Source organism: Nerophis lumbriciformis, linkage group LG03 (genome assembly GCF_033978685.3).
Source record: "Nerophis lumbriciformis linkage group LG03, RoL_Nlum_v2.1, whole genome shotgun sequence".
In the NCBI taxonomy this organism is placed as follows: domain Eukaryota; kingdom Metazoa; phylum Chordata; class Actinopteri; order Syngnathiformes; family Syngnathidae; genus Nerophis; species Nerophis lumbriciformis.
This window is the reverse complement of record NC_084550.2, coordinates 59,857,501-59,885,147: the sequence shown is the minus strand read 5'-3', so window position 1 is coordinate 59,885,147 and position 27,647 is coordinate 59,857,501. Positions and strand designations below refer to the sequence as shown.

The window sequence follows — 27,647 nt, the reverse complement described above, 5'->3', positions numbered from 1 at the left end:
TATATATATACATATATATATATATATATATATATAAGAGAATTAATTTCAGTGTTCATTTATTTACACATATACACACACATAACACTCATCTGCTCATTGTTGAGTTAAGGGTTGAATTGTCCATCCTTGTTCTATTCTCTGTCACTATTTTTCTAACCATGCTGAACACCCTCTCTGATGATGCATTCTGCTTCGTCTCCTTGTTGTGTGCGCAGTTGTGCACTTCTAAAAGCCCTAGATGTTATTGTCACATATGCATGTACATTAGATGGCAGTATTGTCCTGTCTAAGAGTGTCACAACATTGCTGTTTACGGCAGACGAACTGCTTTACGGTAGACGAAAACGTGACTGCTGTTGTTGTGTGTTGTTACCGCGCTGGGAGGACGTTAATGAAACTGCCTAACAATAAACCCACATAAGAAACCAAGAACTCACCCTCGATCATTCTGCAGTTATAATGTGATTGGGCAGGCACGCTGTTTGTATTGTGGGAAAGCGGACGTGAAAACAGGCTGTCGACACGTCACTCAGGTCCGCATGGAGCTGGGAGGGGCCGCCTGAATTTCGGGAGATTTTCGGGAGAAAATTTGTCCCGGGAGGTTTTCGGGAGAGGCGCTGAATTTCGGGAGTCTCCCGGAAAATCCGGGAGAGTTGGCAAGTATGCTGACCCGTCTCCGCTCGGGATGGTCTCCTGGTGGCCCCACTATGGCCTGGACTCTCACTATTATGTTGGATCCACAATGGACTGGACTTTCACTATATTATGTTTGACCCACTCGACGTCCATTGCATCCGGAGGGGGGGGTCACCCACATATGCGGTCCTCTCCAAGGTTTCTCGTAGTCATTCACATCGACGTCCCACTGGGTTGTGAGTTTTTCCTTGCCCTTATGTGGGCTCTGTACTGCGGATGTCGTTGTGGCTTGTGCAGCCCTTTGAGACACTTGTGATTTAGGGCTATATAAATAAACATTGATTGATTGATTGACTGGCAGTCTAAGTCTAAGTCTAAGTGGCTCTTAGACTTAGACTTCCTTTTATTGTCATTCAAATTTGAACTTTACAGCACAGATAGGAACGACATTTCATTGCATTAGCTGGTTGTAGTGCAGGATAAAAGAGCAATAAGGTGCTGATATAAATAAATAAATTACTGTACAGATAAATATATTGCACTTTTGCATATATACCCACGTTTATGGATGTATGTTTTATTGTCTTTATATTCCAGCCAGTTAATCCATTTTGGGGGGGATTGAGGGGAAGAAGCTGTTACAGAACCTGGAGGTTCTGCTACGGAGGCTGCGGAACCTCTTTCTAGCAGTGAAAACAGTCCTTAGTGGGGATGGGAGGAGTCTCTGCAGATTTTCTGAGCCCTGGTCAGGCAGTGGCTTTTTGCGATCTCCCGGATAGGAGGAAGAGGAGTCCTGATGATCTTTTCTGCCGTCCTCACCACTCTCTGCAGAGACTTCCAGTCTGAGGCACTGCAGGCTCCAGTCCAGACAGAGATGCAGTTAGGCTCTCTATAGTGCCTCTGTAGAATGCAGTGTTGTTGATCACACTTTATGCCAGTGACTTCAAGTCTAGAATCAGTTTTGTTGCGGCAATTCTCAAAACAGATCTTTGCTAAGTTCTGTTCTAAAATTTGGCGGGCCGGATTAAAGGGGCCGTAGTTTGCCCATCCCTGCCCTAGACACACCACTGCTTCAAAGGGGAACATTATCACAATTTCAGAAGGGTTAAAACCATTAAAAATCAGTTCCCAGTGGCTTATTTTATTTTTCAAAGTTTTTTTCAAAATGTTACCCATCACGCAATATCCCTAAAAAAAAGCTTCAAAGTGCCTGATTTTAACCATCGTTATATACACCCGTCCATTTTCCTGTGACGTCACATAGTGATGCCAATACAAACAAACAGCAAGGTATAGCCACATTAGCTTGGATTCAGACTCGGATTTCAGCGGCTTAACACTGTCTGATAAGATAATTACTAACAACTATGAACTAGGTTTACAGCATATGAAATACATTTGGCAACAACATGCACTTTGAGAGTGCAGACAGCCCATTTCAGGCGCGCTAAGAACATATATTTGTCCACGATTTCAGCACTCAGGTTAACCATACCTAAATAGACACAAAATACTGCATTACACAAGACTACCCGAATGTACTCGAATGATTTTATTATTTTATTATTATTAGCCTTTATTTAACCAGGTAAAATCCCATTGAGATCAAAGATCTCTTTTCCAAGGGAGACCTGGCCAGGAGGGCAGCAGCAAGGTTACATTAAAAACAGTAAACAAATACATAAAACATCACATTTACAACATTAAAACTTGCTCACATGACACATGTGCATACAGACAAGGTAGACTGCAGTCCTTTCACAGAAGCTTTAAACTCATTCAACGTAACTAGGGTTTGAAGTTTAATGTTCGATTGTAGGTTATTCCAAGCCTTCGGTGCTGAAAACCTAAATGCTTTCTTGCCCAGTTCAGTTCTTACTTTGGGGACGACAAATTGCAGAACATTCATTGAACGAAGATTGTGACTTCCTTGTTTCTTTGTTAAAAGACAAGACAGATAAGATGGAGTGATACCCAGAATGGTTTTGTAGATGAAAACATACCAATGATTGAGGAGTCGAGCACATAAAGATGTCCAGTTAACCATTGAAAAAATTAATGTTTTTAAGCTAAATTATTGGTAAACACAGTTTATGTATGATAATTTATGTAAAACCGCGAGTAATAAATAAAGTTTTCATCAATTAATATATTCTGTAGACATACCCTCATCCGCTCTCTTTTCCTGAAAGCTGATCTGTCCAGTTTTGGAGTTGATGTCAGCAGGCCAGTGAAGCTAGGGTCGATATTCTTCTCTTGATCATCTTCGGTGGCATAAGGGACGGTGTGAGCCAAGACATCCAGGGTGGTTAGCTTGCTCGTCTGCGGGAACAAACTGCCGCCATTGCTTGCCGTGCTAGCGAGGTCCTTTGTCCCTGAATTGCTCACACACTCCGGCAGATTCAATGGGGGTCTGGCTACAGATTTCTTTGACTTTATCGTTGGAAATGCATCTGCTTTGAGTGTCGCAGGATATCCACACATTCTTGCCATCTCTGTCGTAGCATAGCTTTCGTCGGTAAAGTGTGCGGAACAAACGACTGACCATTTCGTCGGCTTTCCCCACACCCTCGTATTTTGAACAAATTTCGTCCAATTTCTTGCCACTTTCGCATCTTTGGGCCACTGGTGCAACTTGAATCCGTCCCTGTTCGTGTTGTTACACCCTCCGACAACACACCGACGAAAGTGAGAAAATGGCGGATTGCTTCCCGATGTGACGTCACGTCATTTTTGAGAAAGCGAGGACGAATTCGGCGATCGCCTTCTAACCAACGATTGGTATGTGTTTGTTTGGCATTAAAGGAAACTAACAACTATGAACTAGGTTTACAGCATATGAAATACATTTGGCAACAACATGCGCTTTGAGAGTGCAGACAGCCCAATTTTCATCAATTAATATATTCTGTAGTCATACCCTCATCCGCGCTCTTTTCCTGAAAGCTGATCTGTCCAGTTTTGGAGTTGATATCAGCAGGCCAGTGAAGCTAGGGTCGATATTCTTCTCTTGATCATCTTCGGTGGCATAAGGGACGGTGTGAGCCAAGACATCCAGGGGGTTTAGCACGCTCGTCTGCGGGAACAAACTGCCGCCATTGCTTGCCGTGCTAGCGAGGTCCTTTGTCCCTGAATTGCTCACACACTCCGGCAGATTCAATGGGGGTCTGGCGGCAGATTTCTTTGACTTTATCGTTGGAAATGCATCTGCTTTGAGTGTCGCAGGATATCCACACATTCTTGCCATCTCTGTCGTAGCATAGCTTTCGTCGGTAAAGTGTGCGGAACAAACGACTGACCATTTCGTCGGCTTTCCCCACACCCTCGTATTTTGAACAAATTTCGTCCAATTTCTTGCCACTTTCGCATCTTTGGGCCACTGGTGCAACTTGAATCCGTCCCTGTTCGTGTTGTTACACCCTCCGACAACACACCGACGAAAGTGAGAAAATGGCGGCTTGCTTCCCGATGCTTCCGAGAGCGAATAATAGAAAGGCGTTTAATTCGCCAAAATTCACCCATTTAGAGTTCGGAAATCGGTTAAAAAAATATATGGTCTTTTTTCTGCAACATCAAGGTATATATTGACGCTTACATAGGTCTGGTGATAATGTTCCCCTTTAATAAAAACGTGTATTACAGATCATGAGAACGGAGGCTAGGCAAGGTAGGAATGAAAGTCAAGTTAAAAGTAGAGCAGTCCAGGTCAAACATGGATTTGTTCATTTTGTCATATTAAGAATTGCATTTGGAGTAAAAGCCTTTTTAAACCTGATGTTCCTCAATGTCACTTGTTAAAACAAATGAACCATATCTTTATTTTTTTTTTGTCTGTAGCACTTGAGACAAGTTTCCCCTGTTGATATTTTAGTCTGTCTGGACGGAGTTTGAGAAGGGCTCAGACTGTTGGAGTGTTTGCTTAAAGACGGTCACGGTGTGTGCTCTCCTCCTCCTCCTCCTCCTCCTCCTCCTCCACCAGCTCCGGATGACACGTTCTTACTTACTGCCACATGAGTGCTGATTTAAGGCCAAGACAAGTCAGGGAGATACACTATATAGAGAATGGGCCACGCTCAGTGATTTCCAGCGTGGAACTGTCATAGGATGCCACCTGTGCAACAAATCCAGTCGTGAAATTTCCTCGCTCCTGAATATTCCAAAGTCAACTTTATTATAAGAAGATGGAAGAGTTTGGGAACAACAGCAACTCAGCCACCAAGTGGTAGACCAGGTAAACTGACAGAGAGAGGTCAGCGGATGCTGAAGCGCATAGTGCAAAGACTTTCTGCACAGTCAGTTGCTACAGAGCTCCAAACTTCATCCAATTAGCCCACGTACAGTACGCAGAGAGCTTCATGGAATGGGTTTCCATGGTCGAGCAGCAGCATCTAAGCCATACATCACCAAGTCCAATGCAAAGCGTGGGATGCAGTGGTGTAAAGCACGTCGCCACTGGACTCTAGAGCAGTGGAAACGCGTTCTCTGAAGTGATGAATCACGCTTTTCCATCTGGCAATCTGATGGACCAGTCTGGGTTTGGAGGTTGTCAGGAGAACGCTACATTTCGGACTGCATTGTGCCGAGTGTGAAATTTGGTGGAGGAGGAATTATGGTGTGGGGGTGGTTTTTCAGGAGTTGGGTTTGGCCCCTTAGTTCCAGTGAAAGGATACCAAAACATTTTGGACAATTCCATGCTCCCAACCTTGTGGGAACAGTTTTGGAGCGGGCCCCTTCCTCTTCCAACATGACTGTGCACCAGTGCACAAAGCAAGGTCCATAAAGACATGGATGACAGAGTCCGGTGTGGATGAACTTGACTGGCCTGCACAGAGTCCTGACCTGAACCCGATAGAACACCTTTGGGATGAATTGAGAGCCAGGCCTTCTCCACCAACATCAGTGTGTGACTTCACCCATGCGCTTTTGGAAGATTGGTGGAAAATTCCTATAAACACACTCTGCAACCTTGTGGACAGCCTTCCCAGAAGAGTTGAAGCTGTAATAGCTGCAAAAGGTCATATTGAACCCTTTTGGTTAGGAATGGGATGGCACTTCAAGTTCATTTGTGAGTCAAGGCAGGTGGCCAAATACTTTTGGCAATATAGTGTAAGTCATTTTCTTGCTCATTGTTTTTTTTTTTTTTCTAGGTAGAATATTAGATTTTTTTACTCCATTTTTCCACGGCATTGTTTGTTTACTCCTGTGTCGTAATAATCTTAAGAACATGAATGCCAGGCTATCGATTGCCTCCGAGCGAAGGTAATATCGCTGGCGTGTCCGCGCACTGTTTGCTTATCTTTATTATCTCCTCTCCCCCGACTTGAAAGGCGCCTGTGTGTGTGTGTGTGTGTGTGTGTGTGTGTGTGTGTGTGTGTGTGTGTGTGTGTGTGTGTGTGTGTGTGTGTGTGTGTGTGTGTGTGTGTTTGTGTGTTCTTGTATTTCTACCCTTCTTGAGATATCAACAAGGAAAAGTAGCTTCCATATGAGGAGTTGTGAACAAGTGATGACATAAATCATGGTCCCAATACAGAAAACCATTGCATCTAATAGAGAATGTCTCATTTGCACCCCTGGTGGTGAAATTTATCAAAATGAGGGTGGTCCCAAAAAGGAGGGATTTTTCAAATTGTGTCGCTTTTAAAAGTGCTCCCCCTCTGGTCAACATATGAAATAACAAGTGTGTGTAAGAAATTTAAATGTGCCCCCGTTGCCCAAAATGAATTAAAAAAAATAAAATAAATATGTATATAGAGACATACTGTAATATTTTGAAGTAAATAATGAAATTTAAAAAACAATTACAAACAAAAAAATTTTTTTAAAAAAGGTATTTTTCTCACAATGTGTCCACTTTGTTCTTATAAAATTGGGAACAATTTCTCATATTCTTTCTGTTTCTGAAACATTGCAATATTTTCTCGTAAAAGTATTACTTTTTTTTAATGTAAAATCATTACTTTTTAATGCAAAATGGTGACATTTGTCATATAAGATTTAGACATTTATCACAATATTGCCACTTTTGTTGTTGTTCTTGTAAAAATTTGACATATTTTGAGTAAAATTGTGACTTTTGTCATCCTTTTGCCAAGTGAAATTCTGTTTATTTTTATAATATTGCCAACACTTTTAAGTTTTTTTATAAAATTGTGACTTTTGTCGAGTAAAATTACGACTCTTTTCATAGAATTGCCAAACTTCCAAGCTTTTTCTTGTAAAATTGCGACTGTTATTGAGTAAAATTCCAACTTTTATCATAATATTGCACAAATGTTCAGATTTTCTTGTAAAATGTCGACTTGCGTTGCGTAAAATGACGACTCTTATTATAATACTGCCAAAATTCTAAGTTTTTCTTGTGAAATTCCAACTCATTTTTCTCAACAAGCTTTTTTATATTTGCATAGTATGTATATATTATTAATGTTGTAAATACACATCTTTATATAACTAGAAAGGGTGATCCTAAAGAGGTAGGCCTATTTTTCGGAGGTCTCAAGAAGGTAAGAAATACAAGAGTGTGTGTGTTGTATTTCTAAAATTGTTAAAATTCTAAGCTTGCCTTGTAAAATTGCAACTGTTATTGAGTAAAATTCCAATGTTTATCATAATATTGAACAAATGTTCAAATTTTCTTGTAAAATTTTAACTTGCGTTGAGTAAAATAATGACTTTTATTATAATACTGCCAAAATTCTAAGTTTTTCTTGTGAAATTGTGACCTTTTTCTTGTGAAATTCCAACTCATTTTTCTCTACAAGCTTTTTTATATTTGCATAGTATGTATATATTATTAATGTTGTAAATACACATCTTTATATATCTAGAAAGGGTGGTCCTAAAGAGATAGGCATTATTCGGGGGTCTCAAGAAGGTACCAAATACCAATTACGAAAAAAAAATACAAAATAAGTTATTTTTCCCACAATGTGTCCACTTTTTTCTTATAAAATTGGGAACAATTTCTCATATCCTTTCTGTTTCTGTAATACTGCAATATTTTCTTGTAAAATTAGTACTTTTTTAATGTAGAATTATTACTTTTTAATGCAAAATGGCGACATTTTTCATATAAAATTCTGACTTATCACAAAATCGCCAATTTTTTTGTTGTTCTTGTAAAATAGTGAATTTTTTTTAGTAAAATGATGACTTTTGTCATAATTTTGCCAAGTAAAAATTCCGATTATTATTATAATATTGCCAAAATTGTAAGTTTTCTTATAAAATTGCGACTTTTGTCGAGTAAAATTATGACTCTTTTCATAAAATTGCCAAAATTCTAAGCTTTTTCTTGTAAAATTGCAACTGTTATTGAATAAAATTAAAACTTTTATCATAATATTGCACAAATGTTCAGTTTTGCTGGTAAAATTTCGACCCATGTTGAGTAAAATGACAACTTTTATTATAATACTGCCAAAATTTTAAGTTTTTCTTGTAAAATTGTGACCTTTTTCTTGTGAAATTCCAACTCATTTTTCACAAATTTGTTTTTATATTTGCATAGTATGTATATATTATTAATGTTGTAAATACACATCTTTATATATCTAGAAAGGGCGGTCCTCAAGAGGTAGGCATTTTTCGGAGGTCTCAAGAAGGTAAGAAATACAAGAGTGTGTGTGTGTGTGTGCGTGTGTGTGTGTGTGTGTGTGCGTGCGTGTGTGTGTGTGTGTGTGTGTGTGTGTGTGTGTGTGTGTGTGTGTGTGTGTGTGTGTGTGTGTGTGTGTGTGTGACTCCCTCGTTCAGTAACGGGCTGGGCGCATCCTCTCTCGCTGACGGCCCCAAATGTCTCCATGGCAACGGCAGGTCGATGCTGGCTGTAAGCGAGGGGACTTGAAAGGCGGCGTTGAAGCTCCCCTCTCATCCGGCCCCTGCGCTCTCGTGTCTCCGACCATGGCGAAATGTTTGGCCTTGTTGAAATCCCAGAGCTCGGGGGCTGGCGGGGGTGGTTGTGGAGGTGGGAAGGGAGGGTATGTGTGATGGAGGACGCTTTAAATCGCAACACTGCCACCTTTTGACCTTTTGGGAAAATGTACTCGTGAAATTGAGCAGAGTTTCTTTTGAATGGATGATGGAAAAAAGCACTAAAGCGTAATTTCAGTTGTCACTTCCACACCAATGTGTATTTGTGTAAACAAAGCTACGATCAATGGGAGACTGGGCTTTCTGTTCCGCCGCTCCCAGTCTGTGGAACGCTCTCCCTGACCACCTGAGGGCACCACAGACTGTGGATGCTTTTAAAAAAGGCTTAAAAACTCTTCTTTTTGAAAAAGCCTTTTTTTAGATTTACAGTATGCATACTAGTTATAGCTATTTGGCTGTACTATTTTTTTTTTTTTTTTTAATACACTGTAGCACATACTTGCCAACCCTCCCGGATTTTCCGGGAGACTCCCGAAATTCAGCGCCTCTCCCGAAAACCTCCCGGGACAAATTTTCTCCCGAAATTCAGGCGGACCTGAGTGACGTGTCGACAGCCTGTTTTCACGTCCGCTTTCCCACAATAAAACAGCGTGCCTGCCCAATCACGTTATAACTGCAGAATGATGGAGGGCGAGTTCTTGGTTTCTTATGTGGGTTTATTGTTAGGCAGTTTCATGAACGTCCTCCCAGCGCGGCAACAACACACAACAACAGGAGTCACGTTTTTGTCTACCGTAAAGCAGTTTGTCTGCCGTAAACAGCAATGTTGTGACACTCTTAAACAGGACAATACTGCCATCTACTGTACATGCATATGTGACAATAACATCTACGGCTTTTAAAGAGTGCACAACTGCGCACACAACAAGGAGACGAAGCAGAATGCATCATCAGAGAGGGTGTTCAGCATGGTTAGAAAAATAATGACAGAGAATAGAACAAGGATGGACAATTCAACCCTTAACTCAACAATGAGTAGATGAGTGTTGTGTGTGTGTATATGTGTAAATAAATGAACACTGAAATTCAAGTATTTCTCTTATTTATATATATATATATATATATATATGTATATATATATATAAATATAATAAAATAAATATATATATATAGCTAGAATTCACTGAAAGTCAAGTATTTCTTATATATATATATATATATATATATATATATATATATATATATATATATATATATATATATGAAATACTTGACTTGGTGAATTCTAGCTGTAAATATACTCCTCCCCTCTTAACCACGCCCCCCCCCACCTCCCGAAATCGGAGGTCTCAAGGTTGACAAGTATGCTTTAGCACTTTGAGATTGTTTACTCAATGTAAAGTGCTTTTTACAAATAAAATCTATTATTATTATTATAAACAAATGTGGCCTAGTGTTGGATGTGACAGCTGCTGTTAAAAAATGTGGCCTAGTGTTGGATGTGACAGCTGCTGTTAACAAAGGTGGCCTAGTGTTGGATGTGACAGCTGCTATTAACAAAGGTGGCCTAGTGTTGGATGTGACAGCTGCTGTTAACAAAGGTGGCCTAGTGTTGGATGTGACAGCTGCTCTTAACAAATGGATGGATGGATGGGCCTAGTGTTGGATGTGACAGCTGCTATTGGTGCATTGTGATGGCAGGTCTGGTCCTTCAGGGATGGGACTTGTGTGAGATGTGCCACTGCTGCCTTCTAGTGGATGGAAATGCAAGTGCAGTGCGACCATGACGTCAGAGCACGGGGGGGGGGGGGGGGGGTGAATGTGATACTTTGGGCCTGCTCTACTGACATCCAAATACCACGAGCTAAACTCGTGTGTGGGGGAATGCGTGCGGTCTTCTAACATGGCTATCATTGGCTCATTATGTGTACTTTATATACCTTATTATTCATCATTATTATAATCCAATCCAATTCACTTTATTTATATAGCACTTTTAAACAACACAAATGTTTCCAAAGTGCTGCACATCAATATTAAAAACAATATTAAAAACAATATTAAAATATCATCCTTAGCTCCACCAATGACTGAATAAAAACAAAAAATAAATCAATATAAAAACAATATAAAATAAATATGATTAAAAAAGATTTTAAAGGGTAAAACCAATTAAAACAGTAATTATAGACAAATATCTATCTGTGTATTTATGTATATATATATATATATATATATATATATATTATATATATATATATATATATATATATATATAAGTATATGTTTATATTATATCCTATAGTCCTGTATCATTTTAGTAACAGTTCTGCAGTGCATCTTTATTGAAGCCTCTTTTTTGCGCACAGGATGTGCCGTCATGGGAGAGGATGTGGCACTGACTGCAAATGTGCAGAATGCATATAGCAAGAAGCTTTTTTTCTTATAGGGGATATGTTAATATGTCATCAATATCACATGTGCCAAACTCAGTACCCGGGGGGGCCACATCATTGTATTTGGCCCGTGAAAGCCTGGAAATATTGCGTCAATAAAGTACTTTATCTTTTCTTATTAAATGTGTTTGTTCTTTCCGTTTGACAGAAGAAATAACATGTACTGCAGGCAATTGCATGTACTTGTATTCAATAACATTTTAGAAATGGAACAAAAATGATATTACTATTACTACATTACTATATTTTTTGTTAAAATAAAAGTAATATCTCATTGTCTTATATTTTCAAAGCAAGTTATCCTTTACATTTTACATTGTAAAAATGACAATAGATTTTACTGTAAAAATATATATTTTTTAAAAACAGTACCGTTTTTGTTTTTACAAAACCACCATAGATTTTTCTGGTAAAAAAGAAAAAACAAAAACTTGTCGCTCTATCGCCAGAATTTTGCCGTAAAAAAAAGTGGTAACTGTCATGTCTGTGTAATCATGTTTTGTTTTGTTTAGTTATTGGACTCTTTAGTTTCTGGCTTTTCACTCCCTTGTCTTGTTTCCATGGTTACCCATTAGTTTCACCTGTTCCACGTTTGGACTCATTGTGCACTCTTGTTTGTCACCATAGCAACCCATTAGTTTTCACCTGCCCTCACGACTCACGCACCTGTCTTTAATCATGTCACTATTATTTAAACCCATCGTTGCCAGGAAGTCTCCCTGGCGACATCATACCCCTGACTCTCTGCTTCACACTTTGTTTACCTCTGCGCACTTCATGCCATGTCCAAGTAAGTTGTTTCCATTCATGCCACAGTTAGCGACTTTTGTTTATGTCCTTAGTTTTTTTTACCCATGTGCAAGTATTGGTTTCATTTGTCAAGTTTGTACTTCCGCCTTGTGCGCGCCCTTAGTTTGTTCTTTTTGTAGTTATAGTGTTTAAATAAATAATGTCTTCACCTTCACGCCATGTCTGGTCCAAATGTTCATTTGCACCACGGGAGAACAAACCACGCCATAGTCCAAGTCCTGACAGTAACGTTTTTCCATTTTCAGTAGTATGCAGTGGGAAAAAACACCGAAAATTCCACGATAAAATTACTGACTGTTACAAGCGGCCCTCTGAGGGCATATGAAAAACTAACATTAATTAAAAAATATATATAAAAACATATCAATTGATTTCATTTTAATCAGCCCCTTAAGTCACCCAGCATGTGGCTACATTATAAAAGCACGTTGCTTAATAGACAATATGTCTAATATTTTTTTTTATTTACTTAACAGACGCAATCCACTTTGCACACGTTTAGTAAATCAGCTTTGCATGTGCTATCAAGTTTGCACATGTTTTTAGTACACGCAAACCTTTTAGTAAATCAGGCCTTTGGTATTTAAAGGTGTTTGGTCTAAGGAATTAAAGGAGAGCTAAGGATTAGATGGAAGAGTTAAGGCTTTCACTGTTGGAATTGGGGTGAACAGGGAGTGTTATTGTTAATGCGGACTAGTATGGGTTGAGGTTAGTGTAAGGTTTAGGCCAGGATAGGATGACTTTGAGTCAGGGTTAAGGTTGGATTTGAGAGTTATCCGCTTGGTTAAGGGTTACAGTAGCAATAGGGTTCAGAGATACACTTAGGTAGGGTTAGGGGGTAGGGATTTGTCCTTTTTGTCGTATAAAGGATCTTTGACTCAAGTTTTTTTTAGGTATGTTCTCTAAAATAACAAAACTATTTTGTCATATAGAGGATTTTTACCTGGTGTTTTTAGGTATGTTTTCAAAACCAGCAGAACTATTTTGTCATGTAAGGGATCTTGGACTCATATTTTTTTAGGTATGTTCTCAAAAACAGCAGAACTCTTGTCATATAATGGATCTATGATTCGTGCTCATTCGGTATTTTCTCAAAAACAGCAGAACTCTGGTCATATAGAGGATCTTTGGCTTGTTTTTTTAGGTATGTTCTCAAAAACAACTTAACTCTTTTGTTATATAGAGGATCTTTTAGCTCATGTTTTTAAGGTATGTTCTCAAAAACAGCAGAACTTTTTTGTCATATAATAGGATTTTTTTTCAGGTATGTTCTTAAAAACAAAACTATTGGCATATAGAGGATCTTTGGCTCATGTTTTTTTAGGTATGTTCTCAAAAACAGCAAAATATATTTTGTCATATAGAGAATGTTTACCTGGTGTTTTGAGGTAGGTTTTCAAAACCAGCAGCACTCTTTTGTCATACAAGGGATCTTTGACTCATGTTTTTTTAGGTACGTTCTCAAAAACAGCAAAACTCTTGTCATATAATGGATAGTTGTCTTGTGTTCTTTAGGTATGTTCTCAAAAACAGCAGAACTCTTGTCATATAATGGATCTTTGACTCGTGTTCATTAGGTATTTTCTTATAGTTTTTGTTATAATGGGATTTTTGACTCTTGTTGTTTCAGGTATGTTCTTAAAAACAAAACTCTTGTCATGTAGAGGATCTTTGACTCATGTTTTTTTAGGTATGTTCTTTAAAACAGCAGAACCTTTTTGTCATATAATGGGATTTTTGACTCTTGTTTTTTTTTTGGTATGTTCTTAAAAACAAAACTATTGTCATATAGAGGATCTTTGACTGATGTTTTTTAGATATGTTCTCAAAAACATAAGAACTCATTTGTCATTCAGATGATCTTTGACTGGTGTTTTGCAGTAGATCCCTACCAACCGCAAATCACTCCTGTTGTATAGAAGATATTTGAAAAGCACTTCCGTAGTATGTCCTTAAAACCGCGGAGCGTCCCTGTAATATAGAGAATCTTTGACTTGTGCTTTTGCAGTAAATACCTAAAAACTGCAACGCACTCCTGTTATATACTGTAAAATATATTTGTGTGGCGCTTTTGCAGTATGCTTATAAAACCGCAGAGCCGTCCTGTAACATAGGGCAGGGGTTCTTAACCTTTTTGAACCCAACTTTTCCACTACATATGGACTCAAATATTAACACTGAATTAGAACACTTACTCCTGATTTTGATCCTATTCAATAGTTAGGGGGTAGGATTAAGGCTGAGAGTAAGGGTTTAGTTCAGGATTCTGTGTAAGACTCAGGGTTTAATGATCATGGTCAGGGTGTGCCTTAATGCGTAGGGTTAATGTTTTAGGGTAAGGTGAACAGGGTTAATGGTGAATGGTATAGATTGGGTTTAGGGTAAAGTTTAGGTCCAGTTAGTGTTGAGAGTTAAGAGTTTGATTTGAGTTTTAGTTGGTAGGGTAAGGGTTAACGGACTACAGTGGATTTGGATTAGGATCGAGGTCAAGGGTAATGGTTGAGGTTAGAGTAATTGTTCAAAAGTAGATTAAGTATTAGTGTTCGGGTTTGGGTAGTGTTGCGTCAACCAGCTCTTCCTCCCAGGGAATCTGAGTTACTGGTCAATCCCAAGTTCTTTCGATGACATATATGCTGAGTAAGAAGGACTATCAAGACAGAATAGGAATATTATCAAGTTTTACTGAAATTTCAGGAGATCAGCTTAACCAATACATTCATATCGGCTACTCTAGTTGATCTGACATTCAAACGGAAGAGCCAACTTTCTTGCACACAAAGAAAGCCCCCACCTCTCCCTCTCGCAACACTGATAAGGAAGAAGTGGGGGAGATATTCACATTCCAATGGTTAAGACACTAAACAGACCTCTGAAGACAAAGAGAAACTGGTAGAATATACAAAGGAAAAGTACCATCTGATCCAAACATGGCTATGAATAGAGAAATAACTCTTAAACATATATGCATTCTCCACAGTAGGTTTAGGTTTAGGGTTGAATTTAGGGTATTTGTGGAGTTAGGATTAAGGTTAGAGAAAGCATAGACTTGAGTGTTTGGGTTAGGGTTAAGGGTTAAGTTTGACTGTTAGCTTAGGTTCTTAGTTAGTTAAGTAGTTTAGTTAGGTTAGGTGAAGCTTTTGAAGGTTTACAGTAGGATTAAGGTAAGGTTTGCTAATTCAGGTTTACAGTTAAGGGGAAGGGTTAGGGCATGGGTGTCCAAACGTTTTCCATTGAGGGCACACACACTGAAAAATTCAACCTTGTGGGGGCCAATTCATTGGTATTGTTAGGCCTATTTTAGGGGGGCTCAAGCCCCCACTAAAATATTCTTAAACCCCCCTAAATAATCTGGTGTTATATATATATATATATATATATATATATATATATATATATATATATATATATATATATATATATATATATATATGTATTATATATTAATTTTTTTTTACAAATACATGCCGACATATTCATTATAAAGTGGCCCGAATATGAGTTTAGATAAATAATAATATAACCTGTCATTATTCACTCAGTTTCCCCTCACTTCATAGTGTAAGGTAGAGAGCCCCTTTAGTGTGTCGGTATCAAATCCATTCCACTTGTTTATATAGAAAATGCCCACATCACTCAAAATCCAGTCCGCATTTTTTATGCTACCTTGCTTGCGGTCCTTGGACTTGTTCATATAGAAAATGCCCACATCACTCAAAACCCAGTCCGCATTTTCTCCGTGACCTTGCTTGCGGTCCTGCAGGTGTACGAAGCACATTAGCACACAGCACTGCAGAACAAGAACGTGAACGGATGCAAAATGGACATAAGAAACTTTTTCAAGAAAGTAAGTATTCATCACTGCTTGTAGTAAAATGTATTAGCTCCACTTTACACCAGGTCTGTGTTTGACAAAAAAGTTGACATTCCCGCTCTAAAACAATGCTGCTACTTAGTTAGCTAGTTAGCCTGAAATGCATCATTAAGGTCCTGATTATATATAAAGTTAAATGTGCACTCTTTTTTTACCATTTGCTATCTTTGGGGTTACTTCCTTCTGGAGCATCAGCTGTGTTTCTCACTTTACACATGGAGGAGGACAGGAGCTGAGCTCATTCACGTATGACTATCATCAGTAGATAATAATAATCATCATCATGCAAGTAATTGTTTCTTGTTGATGCTGTAAACAAAATGTCACTGTGCAAACCCATGTTTGTTGTTGTACTGAACACAGATTGAAAATAAACCGACTGAAATAATAATAATAACAATGAATCATTTCTAAGTCTTTTTTAGCCGTTTGTGAAGTTTTGTGCTCGTGCCCTACGTTCGCTCGCATCCTGTGCATCTCCTGGGGGCTAAGCCCCCCCTGTCCTTAAAAGCTAGTGACGCCCCTGGGTCAATTTAATATTTTTCATTATCAAAACCAATATAATGTATAGAAATTTTTTTTTACCATTTGGGATCCCCCCCCAAAGTTTGACCCCGAAGACCCAAAAGATGATTGTGGGAGTTGGGTTAGGTTCGAGGTTTGAACCCTCCACAAGCCCAAATGTGTTGATACATTTAAGAGGTTTGTGTGCTAACCTTTGTCACCGATTCTGTTCATAACTTTTATGGACAGAATTTCTAGGCGCAGTCAAGGCGTTGAGGGGATCTGGTTTGGTGGCTGCAGGATTAGGTCTCTGCTTTTTGCAGATGATGTGGTCCTGATGGCTTCATCTGGCCAGGATCTTCAGCTCTCACTGGATCGGTTCGCAGCCGAGTGTGAAGCGTCTGGGATGGGAATCAGCACCTCCAAGTCCGAGTCCATGGTTCTCGCCCGGAAAAGGGTGGAGTGCCATCTCCGGGTTGGGGAGGAGATCTTGCCCCAAGTGGAGGAGTTCAAGTACCTCGGAGTCTTGTTCACGAGTGAGGGAAGAGTGGATCGTGAGATCGACAGGCGGATCGGTGCGGCGTCTTCAGTAATGCGGACGCTGTATCGATCCGTTGTGGTGAAGAAGGAGCTGAGCCGGAAGGCAAAGCTCTCAATTTACCGGTCGATCTACGTTCCCATCCTCACCTATGGTCATGAGCTTTGGGTTATGACCGAAAGGACAAGATCACGGGTACAAGCGGCCGAAATGAGTTTCCTCCGCCGGGTGGCGGGGCTCTCCCTTAGAGATAGGGTGAGAAGCTCTGTCATCCGGGGGGAGCTCAAAGTAAAGCCGCTGCTCCTCCACATCGAGAAGAGCCAGATGAGGTGGTTCGGGCATCTGGTCAGGATGCCACTCGAGCGCCTCCCTAGGGAGGTGTTTAGGGCACGTCCGACCGGTAGGAGGCCACGGGGAAGACCCAGGACACGTTGGGAAGACTATGTCTAAGCGGCTGGCCTGGGAACGCCTCGGGGTCCCACAGGAAGAGCTGGACAAAGTGGAGGGAAGTCTGGGCTTCCCTGCTTAGGCTGCTGCCCCCGCGACCCAACCTCGGATAAGCGGAAGAAGATGGATGGATGGATGGATGGATGGATGTGTGCTAATCCTGAAATGTCCTTTAAGGGCTTCAGCGATGTTCCTGCATGCTGGAGACCTGTAATGTAATAAACATCCAGGAAGTCTTTCACTGTACCTGCAACAACAAGATAGATCAGGGCTAAGTGTTATCTTATCAGGTGAGTTGTCCTGCCTTCAGAGCAGCAACTAAACACACATTGACCCAAACTGCTGCTTTCCTCACACGGCCGCCCCCTCATTGCATGATTAGGTTGCAAAGGGTTTAAAAAGCTTGGATAATGTGTTTTTGCCGCGGCGTAATCTGCGTGAACTTTTATCTTCCTGCAACATCATGTTCCTGAAAGCGTAATCCGTCGTTGCGCTAATGGAGGCGGATCAATGCGGACGGAGCTCGTGTTTCCTTTTCATATCGCAGAACCTCGCTACCGGAGAGTCTGATTCCATCCCAGATAGGATGCGTTGAAGGGGTTTCTTCTCCCCTGCTGGTATTTCATTTCCACTGATGTGATTGCGAGGGCTATGTGTTGGTGAATGCCTCATTAGATTGCTAATAATGAGATCATGCAGGTCTTCATTTCATTCCTGCACTTGTTTTGCTTCTTCTCCTTTACCAGCTACACGTCTAATACATCCTTTCCTTCTGGTGGTTGCTCACGTCTTCCCTTTCCTGGAAGTGTTATAATGTCATCATGCAGCTTTCTGATGAAACGTCCTCATGGACGCTTGGGGTTTCTTCACCTTGAGCTAGTATCTGGATATGCAACTGCCGGCCCCTGGGCCAAATATGGCCCATGAACGACCTCAGACTGACCCGCGAGTCCGGTTCAGAGCTTCAAAGTTGATTTCTGACAACAGCAGAGCACTCCAGCTTTATAGAAGATCTTTGGCAAGATTTGTGCAGTGAGGTTTTAAAAACAACACCGCTCCCTTGTCTTATAGAGGATCTTTGACTCATGTTTTTTTTAGGTATGTTCTCAAAAACAGCATAAATCTTATGTCATATAGAGGATATTTGACTCATGTTTTTTTTAGGTATGTTCTCAATAACAGCATAAATCTTATGTCATATAGAGGATATTTAACTCATGTTTTTTTAGGTATGTTCTCAAAAACAGCATAAATCTTATGTCATATAGAGGATATTTGACTCGTGTTTTTTTAGGTATGTTCTCAATAACAGCATAAATCTTATGTCATATAGAGGATATTTAACTCATGTTTTTTTAGGTATGTTCTCAAAAACAGCATAAATCTTATGTCATATAGAGGATATTTGACTCATGTTTTCTTAGGTATGTTCTCAAAACCAGCAGAACTCTTTTGTAACATAGAGGATCTTTGACTCCTGTATGTTCTCAAAAACAGCATAACTCTTATGTCATATGGAGGATCTATGACTCATGGTTTTATAGATATGTTCTTAAAAACAGCATAACTCTTATGTCATATAATGGATCTTTGACCCATGTTTTCTTAGGTATGTTCTCAAAACCAGCAGAACTCTTTTGTAACATAGAGGATCTTTGACTCCTGTATGTTCTCAAAAACAGCATAACTCTTATGTCATATGGAGGAACTATGACTCATGGTATTATAGATATGTTCTTAAAAACAGCATAATTATTTTGTCATATAATGGATCTTTGACTGATGTTTTTTTAGGTATTTTCTCAAAAACAGCATAACTCTTATGTCATATGGAGGATCTATGACTCATGTTTTGTTTAGGTATGTTCTCAAAAACACCAGAATTCTTGTAATACAGTGGCTCTTTGACTCATGTTTTTAGGTATGTACTCAAAAACAGCATAACTCTTATGTTATATAGAGGATCTATGACTCATGTTTTTCTAGGTATGTTCTTGAAAACAGCATAACTCCTTTATTATATAGAGGATCTTTGACTCGTGTTTTGTAGGTATTTTCTCAAAAACAGCATAACTCTTATGTCATATGGAGGATCTATGACTCATGGTTTTATAGATATGTTCTTAAAAACAGCATAATTATTTTGTCATATAATGGATCTTTGACTCGTGTTTTGTTTAGGTATGTTCTCCAAAACAGCAGAACTCTTGTCATATAATGGATCGTTGACTCATGTTTTTTAGATAGGTTTTCATAAACAACGGAACACTTGTAATACAGTGGCTCTTTGACTCGTGTTTTTTAGGTATGTTCTCAAAAACAGCAGAACTATTTTGTCATATAGAGGATCTATGACTGGTGTTTTTCTAGGTTTGTTCTTAAAAACAGCATAACTCTTTTGTCGTATAGAGGATCTTTGACTAATTTTGTTAGGTACGTTCTCAAAAACAACAGAATTCTTGTAATACAGTGGCTCTTTGACTCATGTTTTTAGGTATGTTCTCAAAAACAGCATAACTCTTATGTCACATAGAGGATCTATGACTCATGTTTTTCTAGGTATGTTCTTAAAACAGCATAATTATTTTGTCATATAATGGATCTTTGACCCATGTTTTCTTAGGTATGTTCTCAAAAACAGCATAACTTTTTTGTCATATAGAGGATTTTTGACTCATGTTTTGTTTAGGTATGTTCTCCAAAACAGCAGAACTCTTGTCATATAATGGATCGTTGACTCATGTTTTTTAGATAGGTTTTCATAAACAACGGAACACTTGTAATACAGTGGCTCTTTGACTCGTGTTTTTTAGGTATGTTCTCAAAAACAGCAGAACTCTTTTGTCGTATAGAGGATCTTTGACTAATTTTGTTAGGTACGTTCTCAAAAACAACAGAATTCTTGTAATACAGTGGCTCTTTGACTCGTGTTTTTTAGGTATGTTCTCAAAAACAGCAGAACTCTTTTGTCGTATAGAGGATCTTTGACTAATTTTGTTAGGTATGTTCTCAAAAACAGCATAACTCTTATGTCACATAGAGGATCTATGACTCATGTTTTTCTAGGTATGTTCTTAAAACAGCATAATTATTTTGTCATATAATGGATCTTTGACCCATGTTTTCTTAGGTATGTTCTCAAAACCAGCAGAACTCTTTTGTAACATAGAGGATCTTTGACTCCTGTATGTTCTCAACAGCATAAATCTTATGTCATATAGAGGATATTTGACTCATGTTTTCTTAGGTATGTTCTCAAAACCAGCAGAACTCTTTTGTAACATAGAGGATCTTTGACTCCTGTATGTTCTCAAAAACAGCATAACTCTTATGTCATATGGAGGATCTATGACTCATGGTTTTATAGATATGTTCTTAAAAACAGCATAACTCTTATGTCATATAATGGATCTTTGATCCATGTTTTCTTAGGTATGTTCTCAAAACCAGCAGAACTCTTTTGTAACATAGAGGATCTTTGACTCCTGTATGTTCTCAAAAACAGCATAACTCTTATGTCATATGGAGGATCTATGACTCATGTTTTTTTAGGTATGTTCTCAAAAACAGCATAAATCTTATGTCATATAGAGGATCTTTGACTCATGTTTTTTTAGGTATATTCTCAAAAACAGCATAAATCTTATGTCATAAAGACGATATTTGACTCATGTTTTTTCTAGGTATGTTCTCAAAAACAGCATAACTCTTATGTCATATAATGGATCTTTGACCCATGTTTTCTTAGGTATGTTCTCAAAACCAGCAGAACTCTTTTGTAACATAGAGGATCTTTGACTCCTGTATGTTCTCAAAAACAGCATAACTCTTATGTCATATGGAGGATCTATGACTCATGTTTTTTTAGGTATGTTCTCAAAAACAGCATAAATCTTATGTCATATAGAGGATCTCTGACTCATGTTTTTTTAGATATGTTTTCAAAAACAGCATAAATCTTATGTCATATAGAGGATCTTTGACTCATGTTTTTCTAGGTATGTTCTTAAAACAGCATAATTATTTTGTCATATAATGGATCTTTGACTCATGTTTTTTTTAGATAGGTTCTCAAAAACAATAGAACTCTGGTAATACAGTGGCTCTTTGAATCATGTTTTTTAGGTATGTTCTCAAAAACAGCATAACTCTTATGTCATATGGAGGATCTATGACTCGTGGTTTTATAGATATGTTCTTAAAAACAGCATAATTATTTTGTCATATAATAGATCTTTGACTGGTGTTTTGTTTAGGTATGTTCTCCAAAACAGCAGAGCTCTTGTCATATAATGGATCTTTGACTCATGTTTTTTAGATACTGTAGGTTTTCAAAAACAACGGAACACTTGTAATACAGTGGCTCTTTGACTCATGTTTTTTAGGTATGTTCTCAAAAACAGCAGAACTATTTTGTCATATAGAGGATCTTTGACTGGTGTTTTTCTATGGTTGTTCTCAAAAACAGCATAACTCCTTTGTCATATAGAGGATCTTTGACAATTTTTTTTAGGTATGTTCTCAAAAACAGCATAACTCTCATGTCATATGGAGGATCTAAGACTCATGGTTTTATAGATATGTTCTTAAAAACAGCATAATTATTTTGTCATATAATGGATCTTTGACTCGTGTTTTTTTAGGTACGTTCTCAAAAACAACAGAACTCTTGTAATACCGTGGCTCTTTGACTCATGTTTTTAGGTATGTACTCAAAAACAGCATAAATATTATGTCATAAAGAGGATCTATGACTCATGTTTTTTCTAGGTATGTTCTCAAAAACAGCATAACTCTTATGTCATATAATGGATCTTTGACCCATCTTTTCTTAGGTATGTTCTCAAAACCTGCAGAACTATTTTGTAACATAGAGGATCTTTGACTCCTGTATATTCTCAAAAACAGCATAACTCTTATGTCATATGGAGGATCTATGACTCATGGTTTTATAGATATGTTCTTAAAAACAGCATAACTCTTATGTCATATAATGGATCTTTAACCCATGTTTTCTGAGGTATGTTCTCAAAACCAGCAGAACTCTTTTGTAACATAGAGGATCTTTGACTCCTGTATGTTCTCAAAAACCGCATAACTCTTATGTCATATGGAGGATCTATGACTCATGGTTTTATAGATATGTTCTTAAAAACAGCATAATTATTTTGTCATATAATGGATCTTTGACTGATGTTTTTTTAGATATGTTCTAAAAACAGCATACATTTTTTGTCATACAGAGGATTTTTGACTCATGTTTTGTTTAGGTATGTTCTCCAAAACAGCAGAACTCTTGTCATATAATGGATCTTTGACTCATGTTTTTTAGATAGGTTTTCAAAAACAACGGAACACTTGTAATACAGTGGCTCTTTGACTCGTGTTTTTTAGGTATGTTCTCAAAAACAGCAGAACTATTTTGTCATATAGAGGATCTTTGACTGGTGTTTTTCTAGGTTTGTTCTCAAAAACAGCATAACTCCTTTGTCATATAGAGGATCTTTGACTATTTTTGTAGGTATGTTCTCAAAAACAGCATAACTCTCATGTCATATGGAGGATCTATGACTCATGGTTTTAAAGATATGTTCTTAAAAACAGCATAATTATTTTGTCAAATAATGGATCTTTGACTCGTGTTTTTTTAGGTACGTTCTCAAAAACAACAGAACTCTTGTAATACAGTCGCTCTTTGACTCATGTTTTTAGGTATGTTCTCAAAACCAGCAGAACTCTTTTGTCATATAGAGGATCTTTGACTCGTATTTTTTTAGGTATGTTCTCAAAAACAGCAAAACTATTTTGTGACAGGGAATCTTTGACCCGTGTTTTTTTGGTATGTTCTCAAAAACCACACAGCTATTTTGTCATATAATAGATCTTTGACCCATGTTTTGTTTAGGTACGTTCTCAAAACCAGCAGAACTGTTTTTGTCATAAAGAAGATATTTGACTTGTGTTTTTTAGGTATGTTCTTGAACAACAGCAACACTCTTGTCATATCATGGATTTTTGACCCATGTTTTTATGGTATGTTCTCAAAAACAGCAAAACTCTTTTGTCACAGAGGATCTTTGACTGTTTTTTTAGGAATGTTCTTAAAAAACGCAGAATATTTTGTCATAAAGAGGATCTTTACGTGATGTTTTTGGGTATGTTCTCAAAAACAGCAGAACTCTTATCATATAATGGATCTTTGATTCATGTTTTTGTAGGTACGTTGTCAAAAACAACATTACTCATTTGTCATATAGAAAATCTTTGACTGGTGTTTTTTCTATGTATGTTCTCAAAAACAGCGGAACTCTTGTCATATAATGGATCTTTGAATCATGTTTTTTAAGTGTGTTCTCAAAACCAGCAGAACTCTTTTGTCATATAGAGGATCTTTGACTCATATTTTTAGGTATGTTCTCAAAAACAGCAAAACTATTTTGTCACAGGGGATCTTTGACCCCGTGTTTTTTTTGGTATGTTCTCAAAAACCACACAACTATTTTGTCATATAATAGATCTTTGACCCATGTTTTGTTTAGGTATGTTCTCAAAACCAGCAGAACTGTTTTTGTCATAAAGAAGATATTTGACTCGTGTTTTTTAGGTATGTTCTTGAACAACAGCAACACTCTTGTCATATCATGGATTTTTGACCCATGTTTTTATGGTATGTTCTCAAAAACAGCAAAACTCTTTTGTCACAGAGGATCTTTGACTGTTTTTTTAGGAATGTTCTTAAAAAACGCAGAATATTTTGTCATAAAGAGGATCTTTACGTGATGTTTTTGGGTATGTTCTCAAAAACAGCAGAACTCTTATCATATAACTGATCTTTGATTCATGTTTTTGTAGGTACGTTGTCAAAAACAACATTACTCATTTGTCATATAGAAAATCTTTGACTGGTGTTTTTTCTATGTATGTTCTCAAAAACAGCGGAACTCTTGTCATATAATGGATCTTTGAATCATGTTTTTTAAGTGTGTTCTCAAAACCAGCAGAACTCTTTTGTCATATAGAGGATCTTTGACTCATATTTTTAGGTATGTTCTCAAAAACAGCAAAACTATTTTGTCACAGGGGATCTTTGACCCCGTGTTTTTTTTGGTATGTTCTCAAAAACCACACAACTATTTTGTCATATAATAGATCTTTGACCCATGTTTTGTTTAGGTATGTTCTCAAAACCAGCAGAACTCTTTTTGTCATAAAGAAGATGTTTGACTCGTGTTTTTTAGGTATGTTCTTGAACAACAGCAACACTCTTGTCATATCATGGATTTTTGACCCATGTTTTTATGGTATGTTTTCAAAAACAGCAAAACTCTTTTGTCACAGGGGATCTTTGACTGTTTTTTTAGGAATGTTCTTAAAAAAAACGCAAAATATTTTGTCATATACAGGATCTTTACCTGATGTTTTTGGGTATGTTCTCAAAAACAGCAGAACTCTTATCATATAATGGATCTTTGACTCGTGTTTTTGTAGGTACGTTGTCAAAAACAACATTACTCATTTGTCATATAGAAAATCTTTGACTGGTGTTTTTTCTATGTATGTTCTCAAAAACAGCAGAACTCTTGTCGTATAATGGATATTTGTCTCGTGTTCTTTAAGTGTATTCTCAAAAACAGCAGAACTTCTTTGTTATACAGAGGATCTTTGACTCATGTTTTTTTTTAGGTATTTTCTAAAAAACAGCCAATAAAAACACAGCTTCACCACTTTAGTCATAATTTTTGCGCTTAAGAAACTTCTCTATGACTTTAGTTCCAGACTTCTTCTGTTTGATATTATTTTACTGCTACAAGTGGTGGAAAAGTGCATTACAACTGAGTACCGCTGCAGCCCCTAGGGACTACAGCTAAGAAACGTTTTTTTTCGCGGCCCTCTAGGGGGCGTTCGCGGCTCAACAATGGGCCCCAGCCCTATGGTTAAGAAAGACTGACATAGAGGAACTTTGACTCACATTTTTGCAGTAAATTCCTAAAAACTGCAAAGCACTCCAAAAACATTTGCAGTTCATCCTAATAATGTATCGCGTTCCTGTATTATAGAGAGTCTTTGACTAGTGTTTTTGCAGTAGATCCGAGAAAACAACAGTGGACTCCTGCCATTTAGAGGATCTTTGGCTCGGGCTAACATAGTTATGTCTTTATAACTTTATTCATTTAAAGGGATCATATTATGATTATTTTCTATATGTAAACACTTCCTTGTGGTCTACATAACATGTCATGGTGGTTATTTGGTCAAAATGTTGCATAGATTGTGAACATGGCCAACTCCTGAAAAACAACCCCACACCATAATTCCTCCTCCACCAAATTTCACACTGCAGTCTGAAATGTAGCGTTCTTACATGTAAACGCTTCCTTGCGGTCTACATAACATGTCATGGTGGTTCTCCGGTCAAAATGTTGCATAGATTGTTTTACAGAACATCTTCTAGCCACTTTCTGATCGTCTCTTTCGGATGCGCCGTTTTGTGGGCGCTCTTATTCACGTGCCTCCACTTCAACAGTGTCTTCTCCCCATCAGCCTTGTACTGTAGTTTGTGTGCTTCCAAATGGAGTCTACTGACAGATATACGTTAGCACTATACGCTACTTGGTATTATAAATGGCAATAGCGGAGGATGCATGTGCATGTACAAGCCCGTCTGCCCCAAACCAAGAGGATAGAGAAAAAGAAGGAATTCATTGACATTTTGGTACCAAAATGTATTTCAATACTTTTCTAAATAAAGGGGACCACAAAAAATGGCATTATTGGCTTTATTTTAACTACGATTCTTAAGGTACATTAAACATATGTTTCTTATTGCAAGTTTGTCCTTAAATAAAATAGTGAACATACGAGAGACAACTTGTCTTTTAGTAGTAAGTAAACAAATAAAAGCTCCTAATTTAGCTGCTGACGTATGCAGTAGCATATTGTGTCATTTATCATTCTACTATTTTGTCAACATTATTAAGGACAAGCGGTAGAAAATTAGTTATTAATCGACTTGTTCATTTACTGTTAATATTTGGTTACTTTCTCTTTTAACATGTTCTATCTACACTTCCGTTAAAATGTAATAATCACTTATTCTTCTGTTGTTTGATACTTTACATTAGTTTTGGCTCATACCACAAATGTAGGTATGAATTTGATACCAAGTAGTTACAGGATCATACAAAGGTCATATTTTAAGTCCTCATGTGTCCAGGGACATATTTCCAGAGTTTATAAACATAATATATATTTTTTTTAAACGAAAAAAAGATTTTGTGTTGCTAAAAAATATCAATGTAATAATAGTAGTATCGACTGGATACACTATTGTACTTGGTACCAGTACTTTTTAGAGGCGATATAGTACCAAATATGATTTATTAGTATCGCGGTACTGTACCAATACTGGTATACCGTACAACCCTAGTATGTATATATATATTACTTTACATGCAGTCGGCTTTCGGTCCTCAACCAAATGATCGGCCCCCGAGTCAAAGAGTTTGGACACCCCAGATCAGTATGTCATGTTGTATTATACACTATCATATATAAGACATGGAAGTGTAAAGCAGGTGAAATAAAGTCATTGTGGTTTACTGCACTGGCTGCCTTTCTGGAACATTCACTGCGTCAACACTTGCATGCGTTTTTGTTTTTCCAGTAAATGTTGAAATCCTGCCCCTCCGTGGTGACCCGTGGCCGGGCCCTGCGGGAGTATTCGGTATCCTCACCTTCTTCTTCCCTCCTCCCTCGCCTCAGCGTCTTCTTGCTCTCTTTCAAAACTGCTCTAAGGGGTGGATGGACCTGCCCTAGAGACCTGGGGCGGTGAAGTCTTATTTCAGAGTGGATAGAGGTAACCAGACCGAGGGACGGTGCTCTGGGGTTGAACTTCCATTTGCTTGGGGAACTCTCACTGTTTGCGGAGGATTCTGTGGATTTGACCTTCGTAATAGTTTGCCAATCGGTGAGAGATCTCCCTCCTCCCTCGCCTCAGCGTCTTCTTGCTCTCTTTCAAAACTGCTCTAAGGGGTGGATGGACCTGCCCTAGAGACCTGGGGCGGTGAAGTCTTATTTCAGAGTGGATAGAGGTAACCAGAACGAGGTACGGTGCTCTGGGGTTGAACTTCCATTTGCTTGGGGAACTCTCAGTGTTTGTGGAGGATTCTCCGGATTTTACCTTCGTAATAGTTTGCCAATCGGTGAGAGATCTCCCTCCTCCTTCGCCTCAGCGTCTTCTTGCTCTCTTTCAAACCTGCTCTAAGGGGTTGATGGACCTGCCCTAGAGACCTGGGAGGTGAAGTCTTATTTCAGAGTGGATAGAGGTAACCAGACCAAAGGACGGTGCTCTGGGGTTGAACTTCCATTTGCTTGGAGAACTCTCAGTGTTTGTGGAGGATTCTGCGGATTTGACCTTCGTAATAGTTTGCCAATCGGTGAGAGACAATGCCAGTCCGGATCTTGTGCAGCATCTCCTTTTCTGCGGACGACGAGCCCGGCAAAGACACTTTCG

The 27,647-nt window shown here is 38.2% G+C and overlaps 1 protein-coding gene across 2 annotated transcripts in view; it reads left to right on the top strand.

The window, feature by feature from the left end:
* The window catches only part of asic1b (acid-sensing (proton-gated) ion channel 1b), a 481,184-nt gene that overhangs the window by 299,368 nt on the left and 154,169 nt on the right, over positions 1-27,647 (top strand). Inside the window, exon 1 of one of the 2 annotated variants that reach the window (XM_061940288.2) lies at positions 27,581-27,647. This exon is cut by the window's right edge and continues 590 nt beyond it. The exons of the other annotated variant lie outside the window; for it this stretch is intronic. Within the exon in view, the coding sequence (XP_061796272.2) occupies positions 27,581-27,647 (67 nt within the window). Of the gene's footprint in view, positions 1-27,580 lie in introns of those variants that run through there. 2 annotated transcript variants of the gene reach the window in all.